Source organism: Mus caroli, chromosome 19 (genome assembly GCF_900094665.2).
Source record: "Mus caroli chromosome 19, CAROLI_EIJ_v1.1, whole genome shotgun sequence".
Classification (NCBI taxonomy): Eukaryota; Metazoa; Chordata; class Mammalia; order Rodentia; family Muridae; genus Mus; species Mus caroli.
The window spans coordinates 41,688,858-41,700,268 of record NC_034588.1 but is presented as its reverse complement, the minus strand read 5'-3'; the positions used below and the strand labels follow the sequence as shown (position 1 = coordinate 41,700,268).

General features: G+C 54.9%; 2 protein-coding genes across 5 annotated transcripts in view; one reads left to right on the top strand and one right to left on the bottom strand.

Moving 5' to 3' along the window:
* Pdzd7 (PDZ domain containing 7) overlaps positions 1–7,956 on the top strand; it is a 20,231-nt gene extending 12,275 nt beyond the window's left edge. Inside the window, exons 10-17 of the mRNA XM_021151680.2 lie at positions 1,136–1,186; positions 1,639–1,814; positions 4,545–4,636; positions 4,764–4,855; positions 5,033–5,104; positions 5,522–6,139; positions 6,389–6,489; positions 6,894–7,956. Of these exons, the coding sequence (XP_021007339.1) occupies positions 1,136–1,186; positions 1,639–1,814; positions 4,545–4,636; positions 4,764–4,855; positions 5,033–5,104; positions 5,522–6,139; positions 6,389–6,489; positions 6,894–7,253 (1,562 nt within the window). The 3' untranslated portion in view covers positions 7,254–7,956. The remainder of the gene's footprint in view (positions 1–1,135; positions 1,187–1,638; positions 1,815–4,544; positions 4,637–4,763; positions 4,856–5,032; positions 5,105–5,521; positions 6,140–6,388; positions 6,490–6,893) is intronic.
* Positions 7,776–11,411, bottom strand: part of Lzts2 (leucine zipper tumor suppressor 2) — a 12,168-nt gene continuing 8,532 nt past the window's right edge. For all 4 annotated transcript variants that reach the window (XM_021151682.2, XM_021151684.2, XM_021151685.2 and 1 more), the window contains exons 3-5: positions 10,614–11,276; positions 9,859–10,116; positions 7,776–9,047 (exon numbers count right to left, since the gene is read on the bottom strand). In XM_021151682.2, coding sequence (XP_021007341.1) covers positions 8,364–9,047; positions 9,859–10,116; positions 10,614–11,276 — 1,605 coding nt within the window. In that variant the 3' untranslated portion in view covers positions 7,776–8,363. The remainder of the gene's footprint in view (positions 9,048–9,858; positions 10,117–10,613; positions 11,277–11,411) is intronic.

Sequence of the window (11,411 nt, the reverse complement as noted above, 5' to 3'; positions counted from 1 at the left end):
CTTCGGAAGAGCAGTCGGGTGCTCTTACCCATTGAGCCATCTCACCAGCCCTGGTTTTTTTTATTTTGTTTTTGAAACATGGTTTCATTTTGTTTGAGGCTGGCCTCAAACTCTCAGATGTGTCTCCATCTGTCTCCTGCTGGGATTAAAGGCATAGGCTACCATACCCGGCCTAAAGGAATATTTTTAAACAGTCCCAGCTGCAGGGGTCAGTCCGGGCCCTCTGGGGTTTCTCTCTCATGCTGAACAAATGACTGTGGTGGAAGAGAAAAGTAAGGCAGGAGCCAGATATGATGGATAGGTGATTTCGAAGTTCACCCTGGGTCACAGCCCAGTTAGAATGCATGGGCTAATGAGAATGGTAGGGGTGGGTGGGGGGTGAGAAGTGGGGTGGGGGTGGGTGTCACCCAGGAGACAAGCAGGGTGTTGCTTCCTTCTGGAAGTGGGAGCGAACTTTGGGTAGGTAGGTGGAAGCAAACAGAATGAGAGGCCCGATGTTGCTCCACCTTAAAATTGAGTGTCTGGGGGCTGGTGAGATGGCTCAGCGGGTAAGAGCACCTGACTGCTCTTCCAAAGGTCCAGAGTTCAAATCCCAGCAACCACATGGTGGCTCACAACCATCGGTAATGAGATCTGACACCCTCTTCTGGTCTGTCTGAAGACAGCTACAGTGTACTTACATATAATAATAAATAAATAAATCTTTAAAAAAAATAATTGAGTGTCTGGAGGCCTCCGGTGACAGGCCAGTAGGAGAGACAGGTCTCCAGTCAGGGTACCTCTTTCCTCAGTCCGCTTTCTCATCTCTCAGTTCCCAGGACGCTGGTTTCTCATGGTTCTCAGCCTTCTTCTCTGGCCAGGCCTCTCTCCTTCCACGATTCCTCTTTCCCTCTCTGTTTCTTGAAGGTAGGCACCGCCAAGCTGTTGTCTGGGTTCTTCCCCTCATTCATTGCCAAATAAACTCCACACGCAGTGTTCATACTGCCGCCTCTTCCACAGCCTCCACCGACTCCCCACTGCCTGTAAGACCAGTCCCTAGCTGGGTATGAAGACCCTTGACGGCTCTCGTCCCCCCTGACCTCTTCTAACTGGAACTCTTGATCCTGCTGAACTGAAACCTCTCTCTTCCTTACAGCGGGGAGTGTGGGGCCTGTGCAGAAGTTTGTCACCTGGAGACTAAGACGAGGTAAAGGCAGTATCCCAAGGGCCCCACGGTAAAGCGATGGGGGTACAGCCTGCCACCAGCTTAGCGGCTTTGAACAACACTCATTTAGAGCTGAGCCTGGGGAGTCAGACTGAGAACTTGGCTAGCTTACTGGAACGTATAAGGAGGACAGAGAACTTGGACAGAGGGCTTGTGTTGGGATCCCCAAAGGGATGTGGGGTGAGGGAGCGTGTCTATACTCCAACTGGGGGGATTAATGTGACAGTGAAGGAGGCTGGAGTTGGCTCTCCGTTGGTGGCAGTTTGTTAGGGAAGGCCATGTTTGGGAACAGGGGCTCAGAGGGATTCTGCCCAGCATGTTCAGTCTCTCGGCTGGCTTCTTTGGAGCCTCACCCCCGCCAAGAGAAACTCTACCTTACCCTACCCTATTAGCTCTTGTCAGCTTTGTCACATCCTCTCGCCCCTGCCCTACAGACCGGGAGAGGGGCCGGGCCCTGCTCTCCACCAGGTCTGGAAGCCCCTCTGGCCAGGCACCCACTGTGAATGAGCAGGTGCAGGCCTGGGAAAGTCGACGGCCCCTCATTCAGGACCTGGCCCGGAGGCTGCTGACAGATGATGAGGTACTAGCAGTCACTCGCCACTGCTCCCGGGTAAGTCTCTGCCCAAGGCCTGGTCTTCATTTCAGGCTACTGTTCACTGATCAGTACCTGGGCTTGCTGCTGGGAGGGCAATGGCCAGTAAGCTCTCAGGCAGGAGGGAGACAATCCTAGAATCTAAGTCCCTCTAGTGACCAGTCCTACAGAGCACAGTGAAAAGGCAGACGTGGGAAACCCAGGAGATCTGAGAAGGCCTCTCAGAGGAGGTGACATTTAAGTTAAAGGAGAGGAAATCAGGTGACAAACAGGAGGGGAATGTCCTTGTAGGCAAGCGATTGTGCTCTCTCCTGCCTCCAGTCTTGTCTCCCATCTCCCCCGCTGTGTGCCTGGGACAGCCAGCAGACGTGGCTTTATGCCAAGGGCCTGTTCCTGTTTCTCAAGTCTGCGAGCCTTTGCTCCCATCTCAACCGTCCCCAATACCCACACTATTCTCTCTCCTTCTCTTCGATCAGTACCAGAGGGAGTCAGTTTTGGAGGGCTAAGTGTTGGGGAGGCTGTGGGGTACTGTTGATCTCTCCAGGAGAACTGTAAAGTCCTTTACTATCATTTTGTCTCCAGGACTCCCAGGGTCCTGTGGTGGGTTTCCTGGAGGACCATGCATCTGTTGCACATGGTGGGCAAGCTGGGCAGTTTCAGAAAGCCACTTGTTCCTACCTTTACCTGGATTGTGATGGGGCTGTGTGTTGTTATTGTGATGTGTACACTGTCATGTCTGTGAGGTGTTGTGTTGACATGCCACACGTGTTCATATGTGCATAGATTGCACATATGTACCCATATATGATGAAGTATCACTCAAAAGCTAAGATGGAGTCATTCACACATTCTCTTTCCTAAGATCTGGTTTACGATAGAAATGCAGATGGAGGGTTCTATCAAGGGCTCTGGGCTAAATTCTGTCCTTCTCAGTTCTGAACTTTAAGTGAGCCGTGTGCTCCAGCTCTGGTGAGCCTGCAACTCCGAGATATGGCCACTAGGAGGGGCTCTGTGTCTGTATCTTTGACCAGCCCCTTTTCCCACACCCATTCTTTGCCCAGCCTTCTTCAAACCAGGACTTAATTTCACTGTGGTTCTATTTACCCTGTAGGCTGAACCTACTGCCCACAGCCAACCCAATGCCCCACCCCATAGCCTCTGAAACAGAGCCCGGGTCTGAGAGAGAAGCAAAGTTCCCTAGTGACTATGACGACGGTATGCCTGCATCTCCTCTCTCTCCCCTGAGCTGTCCATCCACATCCCTCAGGCCAGGAATTTAAAGACCTCTCTTACTGATGCAGAGCTGTTCTTCCCTTATGAGGCAGAACAGAGTACAAGTTGCTTTCTCCCACATTCTAGGCCTTACTTGATGTGACACCCCAATCTGCCAGCCCTAGCTTTTCTGGGATCTTCCAGGGCCACCACATAGCTGATGTCAATTATGAGCCTCATAGCTTTAGGGGTGTTAGTTCCCTGTTCTCGACTTGTGCAGCCCTGCCGGAGGGTCTCCATGAGCCCTTGATGCCACATGAGACCTTTGTTGCCTCACTATCCTGCCTGCCCTCAGAGCACTCTCCTCGCCAGCTTCTGTGCTGCCCCTTGTGTCTACCTTGGAAGAGTTGGTGGAGTGGTCCCTTGCTTCCGATCCTTCACCCTTCTCAGAAACTCATAATGTCTCATTGCCGTCTGTGGCTTACGGGTGACTGCCACGTGAGGCCATCTGTCCCTGTTCCCACCAGAGTCCCTGACGTTCTGGGAGAGGGTCTTATCATTGTGTCTCTTTTGCCACCCAGCTGCTGATTTTGTGTTTGTGGACTTGAGGGACATGCACATATATGGCAGTGTATTGTTGATGTGAGTCCTGTAAGCATATGTGTAGATTAGGGACACACACACATACACACTTTTTCATTTATTCCTAAATATTTATTGATGATTCATGCTAATGGCCAGAGGGCCAGCTATTTCTGTGTCTATGTCCATACGTGGTAACAATCCAAGGAGCTCTCTGAAGTTGTCTTCCTTTCACCACCAGGGGGCAGTGTGCTGCCCAAGTAACTTGGCTCTCAGTATTCCATTTTCTAGAATCCATGGGGTGTGGCATCCCAGCCGGTGGCATCCAGGCCGTACCAGGCAGAAGGGTACTGACTAGAGAGGCTGTAGAGCCATCCGCTTGCCAAGATTACCATTCTAACCCTGAACAAAGGGTGGGAACCGCCAGGACCACAGCCTAGTGTTGGGCTCACATTCATTCCTTCTGCCTGGGCAAAAGCGTTGGGGGTAGAGGTGGGAATGGAGGTGGGGGAGTCCAGCACCTGAACATTCTTTTCCTGCCCCAGAGCAAGCAATAGGAAGATGTCTTGGGTTCTTGCTTTTCCTTTATGTCTTTATCCGTGTGGCTTTGAGCAAATTCTCCCTGAGCTTCGGTTCCTCGTCTGTAAAACAGGAATCATCTCAGAGTGGCCGCGAAGTGAAAGACTGCATGTAAAAGGCTTAGAATTGCCTGTCCAGATGCCATTATTGATGTTGGTACTTGTTGCAGATCTGTGGATCACTCCAGGCATTCACAAGGTCATGCATCCACAAGGTCACTGACACACCAACTTGTGGACCTTAGATAGGGCGACCCTGTCCTAGAGCGAAAATGGCCGATCGGCTCCAGGGTCCCTGTGTGCCTTGGTGTTTCCCCACACCCAGCTCTAGCTAGAGTTGCTGCTGCTGTCTGACCTGTGTTGTCTCTAAATGCAGTATGTCCATGAGGGTGGTGTGGAGGACCTGGTGCGCCCCCTGCTGGCCATCCTGGACAGGCCCGCGAAGCTGCTGTTGCTGAGGGATATCAGGTTGGGAGAGGCTGAGGGGTGGGGGGGTACGACCCGGGGGAACGGAATGACCCTAGAACTGAAGCTTCTCCATGACTGCACCCCCTAGAATCAAGCCCTGCTTACCCCACATCCCTGCCTTCCCCAGGAGCGTGGTGGCCCCCACAGATCTGGGCCGCTTCGATAGCATGGTGATGCCTGTGGAGCTGGAGGCTTTTGAGGCTCTTAAGAGCAGGGCAGGTCAGCAGTGTGTGGGGCTGCGGCGGTGGAGGGGGGGGGCGAGGGGAGGGGACGGAGACTTCTGGCTCCTGAGCTCCAGTTGCGGGTGGGGTGGAAGTGGAGGGTAGCTCATTGGCAGAGCTATCTGCGAGCCTGGTAGGGGTGTCTGACCTCTGACCTGCTCTCTTCTCCAACCAGTGGGGCCTTCTGCTTTGAGACCTACCAGGCAAGACACGCCACCCAAGCGTCATCTCATCACCCCTGTGCCTGGTCAGTCAGAGTCCTATAACCTGGGGAAAGGGGACAACCCTGGGGACATTGGAACAGGGAGAACAGGTCTTCCATCCTTGCCTCCGAGCAGGGTCACTGACTGTAGTCAGGAAAGAAAGCGCTGTTCTCCAGGCCATTGTTACTCACACATCCCCATACAGGGCATTTCAAAACTACATGTTTTTAAATCAGGTCTCTTGGCTCTGCCAAAGTAGAACTGTATTACAATACAAAATACTATTAATAATAGGTCATGTTTGTCCACCTGACCCAGTGCCCCTGAACCATGGGGCACCTAACTCTGAGCAAATCTAGACCTTGTTTGCACACACTCGGGCATCCTACAGGAAACAGTAAGCAGCAGGGTCTGGAAGGGATGGTTAAGAAATGCCAGTTAGCCTTGACCATGTTCTGCAGATAGCCGTGGGGGCTTTTACCTGCTACCAGTGAACAGCTCAGAGGATGAAGACGGAGAGATAAGGGAGAAGCTTGGAGTCCTTAAGGTCTCCCTCGGTGCCTCTGCTCCTCACCACAAGGGAATCCCCCCTCTACAAGACGTGCCAGTTGATGCCTTTTCGCTTCGCCGAGGCGCATGCGCACCTCCTCCCCAGCCACCTCCTGTGGCTCCCCGACCTCCCAGGCCTAACTGGCTACTGACAGAACCCCCAAGCAGAGAGGACACTCAGCAGAACCAAAGCCAGACCCCAGCCCAAAGCTGCAGCCGCAGTCGCAGTCGCAGCCGCAGCCGCAGCCGCAGTCGCAGTCGCAGCCGAGGTCAAGGCAAGTCTCCTGGGCGCAGGCGCTCCCCTTCCCCGGCACCCATCACCACTGCTGCCACAGCCAACGGGCGTTACCACAGGCCTCGGAAAGCAAGGCCTCTGCTTCCACGACCTCTGGATGGGCAGGTGGCCAAAGTGGGAGCCAGGCAAGGGTCCTTGGAGAATGGGATTGGTCGGATAGCTGAGGAAGCAGTCGGGAATGTCTCTACGGGAGCGCTGAGGACCGTCACACTATCCAAGATGAAGCAGTCTTTGGGTGAGTCCTGGGAGCACTGTTAAGCAGGGTAGACTCCTTGGGTTTAAGGGAGGTTGGTGGGCCAGGGAAGGAATCTGAGTACTAAGGTATATCGTTGGAGAATCTGTTTGGAGGTTGAGACTTGAGACAGAAGCCAGAGATGGGAAGAAGGCGGGACTGGACTTGGGGCTGGGATTCTAGGCTCCTCCCGGGAGCTCAAGGTTTAGGGTAAGACTGTCCTGTCCTCACTCTGCTTTGGATCTTGCCCAGGCATTAGCATCTCTGGGGGCATCGAGTCCAAGGTGCAGCCCATGGTGAAGATAGAGAAGATCTTTCCCGGAGGTGCAGCTTTCCTCTGCGGGAATCTACAGGTGGGTGAAGCACTGAGCCTCTCTAGGCCTGCGACTTAAGGATAGCAGGGTTCAAGACCGCTCCACACTTCCAACTAGGCATGTTCAGACCAGGTCATAGGAGGTGGCTTGGGAGTATGGGGGTCAGGCCCGTAAGATGGGCAGTCCTAGAGAAGAATGTGTCCCCTCATGCAAGCCTTGGCCTGAGAATGGCCCATCCTGTTCTACCTTGTCCTGAGGGACAAAGGGCCATTGTCTGTGCCCCACCCTGCCCCCAACAGCTCCAGGCACAAAAGTCCTATTGTCCACTCCCAGCACCCAGATGGGGTAGGAGTGTCCTAGCTGGTGGAGGTGAAAGGCCGCTGCCTTCAGTTTGGGTGGTGGGTGGGAATGACTCAGAACTGAATATTCCATCTCTGTGCCAGGCTGGCTTTGAGCTGGTGGCAGTGGATGGCGAAAGCCTGGAACAGGTAACCCACCAGCGAGCAGTGGACACCATCCGCAGGGCTTACCGAAACAAGGCTCGGGAACCTATGGAACTTGTGGTCAGGGTCCCTGGGCCTGGCCTGCTGCCCCTAGCCTCTGACCTACGAGCTGTTAAGGACCAGAGCCTTGCTCCTGACAGTCCCTCCACCCATGGACCTGTTGATGATGCTCGGATTCCCACCCAGCTACCTCCCCCTGAGGCTAGGCAACTCCAGCAGTCTCTCAGCTCAGCCCTAAAGGTCCCTCAAAGTATCCCTAAACTCTCCCCTATCCTTAAGAATCCCCATGACCCTTCCTAATGACTTCAAGTCTTCCTGCTGCCTCTGAGTTCCGTGCACCTCTATCCTATCCATTTGACTACTGAGAGCACCACCACACTGGTGGCTCTGATCCACCCCGGCTGTCAAAAGGGCTCTGGCCTTTCAGGACAAGCTGGATGTTCAAGAACACGGTGTGCTAGTGGGCAACCCGTGTCATGTGCATTCCCTAATCCTGGACTGCTTCCCAGTAAGGAGACAGAGAGACTCAAGTCTAGAGCCTGTGACTAGTGTGAAGTTTTTCACGATGGACCTGGCTCACCGTAATCTGCGGGGCGTAAACTGAGAGTCTTCAAGGGGTGGGGGTGTCACTGTAATCACCCCCCAGCCTCAAGCAGGGTTCAGTGCAGAGGACAGGATGGGAAGGCTTTTCTAGTTCCTCAAAACTCATGGTGTGGTCCAGTAGGGCCCAGGATTCTACTAGATTAGTCCTAAGAATTCCATCACAGATAGGCAAGCAGCCAGCAAGCAGAGACGATGTCAAGCAAATTCCCCTGCAGCTTCTTTATCCATTGCACTTTTTTTTTTTTAAAAACAAAACTTTTTTTTTTTTATTTTTTTTCCCTTTGGGTTTGTACAAGAAATTTACAGTGAGAAAAATATACAAGTGGGAATGAGGCCGTAACCCTGGAACTAGGGAGGCCGGCTTGGTCACAAACACAAATAAACAAGACATTGCTGGGTTCTTCCTTTGGTCTGACTTCAGCCCCCTCAGCCCAGAAGAGGCTTGCAGAGCTGGACATGGAGATCAGCCCCATGCCCGGCCCTGCCCCTCCACGTGGACATGTTGAGGGCAGGCACATCTGGAGCAGCTCGGGCTCTCTCTGGCTTCAGGCAGGTAGATGCGGAGACAGGGAAGCCTCTTTTCCTTCCCAGCTGGAGTGGGCTGGCAGTGGCGACAGTGAGGGAGTGAAATGGCAGAGTAGGCAGGAGCCTCTGGGTGACGGTGACATAGAGGGTTGATTCTGCTGCTTCTCCAAGTTACGGAGCCACCCGAATGCTCGGCAGAGGCCCTTTGGCTCTGAGACCTGGAGCGCATGCTCAGTGGATCCCCGGGCAGGTGGGCCTGTGGCTCAGACCCCTTGCAGAGCCCTAGATCTCAGTGGCAGTGATCTCCTCCAGACAGATGCAAGGGGCCGACTCTGCCAGGCCCAAATCCGCAAGCTCGCGGGCCTCCAGCTCCAGGCTCAGTTGCTGCAGTTCCTGCTCCAGCTGCCGGTTACGCCGGTACATCTGGATATAGTTGTGCTGCAGCTGCTTCTGGTAGCGGATCACCTGTTCTTTCTCTGCCTGCCAGGCCAGCCGCTCCCCCTCAAAGCTGTCCCGTTGCTCTTCCCCTCGCCGCTGCTCCCGCTGCAGTTCTTGGCGCAGCCTTTCCACCTGAGCCCGCAGGCTACCCCCTGCCCCAGCCGCTGCCCGCTGCACCTTGGCCTCATCACTCTCTGCCAGGAGGAACGGGTCGGTGGTGGCAGGGGGTACAGGGGGCTCCCGGAGTCCCGATGCTTCGGCATCCAAATGCCCGGCCTTCTCCCGGAGCCGCTCAGCCTCCTGGCGGTACCGCTGGAGCTCCTGCGAGCAGGCCTCCAGCTCCTGTTCCCGAGCTCGAGCTGCCTCCTGCAGGCCCCTGGCACGGCCCTCACTGACCCGCAAGGTGGCCCGGGCCTCGCGGAGGGCCACCCGCAGCGCCACCAGCTCACTGCCCTTCTGGACCAACTCTGCTTGAGATTCCTTCAGTTGCTGCTTCAGCAGGGAGATCTCACCTGATTTCTGACACACCTGTGGGTGCAAAGTATTGAGGAAAGATGGTGAGGCCCTAGGTACTGGGCACTGGGCAGTATGCTGGGTATTCCACAAAATGCAGTTTAGGGAGTTTATGCATGGATGCACAGCAGGAGGCGAGCCTAGTGGTGCCTCCATGGTTATACTTCTAGTAAGACGCAAAAGGAGAACAGAGACCCAGATCTTTTCCTTTCAATGCCAGGTCTTATGCCAGATGCTGTATAAAGACTGCCCAGGCCTGGGGATGGTGGCAGGGAGTGCAGGAGTGGAGTGGGGCAGTCCAGGGCAATTCTCACATATCAGGTGAAAGGCAAGCATCCTGGATTAAGAGAGGGCATCAAAAACAAACTGCCTGGTCAGGTGGTTGGTGGCACATGCCTTTAATCCCAGCACTTGGGAGGCAGAGGCAGGCAGATTTCTAAGTTTGGAGCCAGCCTGGTCTATAGAATGAGTTCCAGGACAGCCAGGGCTACACAGAGAAACCCTGTCTTGAAAAACAAAACAAAACCAAAACAAACAAAAACAAAAGCTGCCTGGGTTTGTATCTCAGCCCAGCCACCGCTAGTTTAATTCAAGGCTCTAGCTCAATTTTCCTCATTCATGAGACGGAGGTATTAACAGTACCCATCTAACTGAGAAGGAAACGCCACTAGCTGTGTGGTCACTAGATCACAACCATTGAGATCCAACAGAAGCACAAGGAATGCTCCAACCCAGACGAGGAAGGACAGACCCCGAACGGTAGCTGCTGTGGGCCAGCTGTGCGTAGCGTGACCCCTTCGTCCTGCCCGGCGTCCATCATGCATACCTCCCATTTGGTCTCCTCCAGCCGTGGCCCGAGTTCCCGCTGCTCCCGTTCAAAGGTGGCACAGCGGCGCTCCAGCTGTTCCCGCTCCTGCAGCAGCTGGGCGAAGTCATCCTGCAACTGGCGCTTCTCTTGCTGCAGCTGGAACACCTGCAGCTGCAGCAGCTGTTGGGCCCGCTGGACGCGCTGCGTGGCCTGCTGCGCCTGGGCTGCACAGTCCTCCCGCTCCCGTGGCCAGCGCCGCTGCCGTGCCCCGAATGCCTAGGAAAAGACTTCAGGCTAGAAATGGTCCGGTCCAGTCCCCGTCCGTCCCGTCCCGTCCCGTCCCGTCCCCCCCCCCCCCCCCCCCAGATAGTGAGCTCTACCATCTCCTGCTTGGGTAGCTCCCTGCCTGGCCTGAATCCAGTGAATTATGACAACTATAAAAGCAGGCACTTACATGGCCTTTCCTAGGTATCAGGTGTTGGTCTAAGGACTTTATCCTTTTCGTCTTATTTAATCTTCATCACCCCCTTAGGGAGTCACAGCTATCCCCATTTTGACAGGGAGACTGCGGCCCGGTGAGATTGACCAACTTGCTCAAACCTAACACCCTACAAAACAGTGCTGGGTCCAATTCCCATATACCCTGCCTCCTCGCTGCTTTGAAGGTTAAGCTAACCAACCTTGGGGGGGAGGGGTGTCTTGGCCCTCTCCCTCCCCAACAGCAACGCTCTGGGTATTCAGCCCCACAGCCCCAGGACTGCCATTGGCCCCACCTGACACACAGTGGCTTCACTCTCATCCATACTGTCCCGCAGCTGCTGCAGCTCTGCCTCCCGGTCTCTGAGCTTCCCTTCCAGAACACAGTGTAGCAAGGCCTCATCCGAAGGGGGTGGAGGTGGTGGAGGGGGTGGAGAGCGGTCTCCACCAGAACTGCTGCCAGGGGAGGCCCGGGCACCACTGCCCAAGAGCCCCCCAGCTACACGACCCCCCAAGGAACCCGTGCTTTTGCTGGAGGAGGACCGGCCACTGTCTGAATGTGAGGGCCCAGTAGGGACCCCTCGGGCTGGACCAGGCAGTGCCCCTCGGCCAGGGCCGTGGGAGGGCAGGTTCCCACCTGGGGAGTTGGTGGTTGGCTCAGCACCTCCGGTGCTGTAGGTGGGCAAGCTGGATAAAGAATTTCGGCCAGAGTCTGACAGCGTTCCTGAAGGACAGCCACTGGCCCAACCACTCAGTGCCAAGGGTTTGTCAGCAGCAGAGGAGGAAGAGGAAGAGGAGGAGGAAGAGGCTGGCCCCCCAAACAGCTGTGTCAGGCTGCCCTGGCTCCCAGATAGCCCAGCAGCTCGAGGACCAAGGAAGCCGGGTAGGGATGGTGCCCCCCGAGGTTTGGGTAGCACTGGTTTGAAGGCTGTTGGCCGGATCAGGATCTTCTCCATATTCTGAAATGAGGCACCAGGTGACACTGTGAGGGTGATCTGCCCAGTCTATTGCTCTTTTTTTTTTTTTGGTTTTTCGAGACAGGGTTTCTCTGTGTAGCCTTGGCTGTCCTGGAACTCACTTTGTAGACCAGGCTG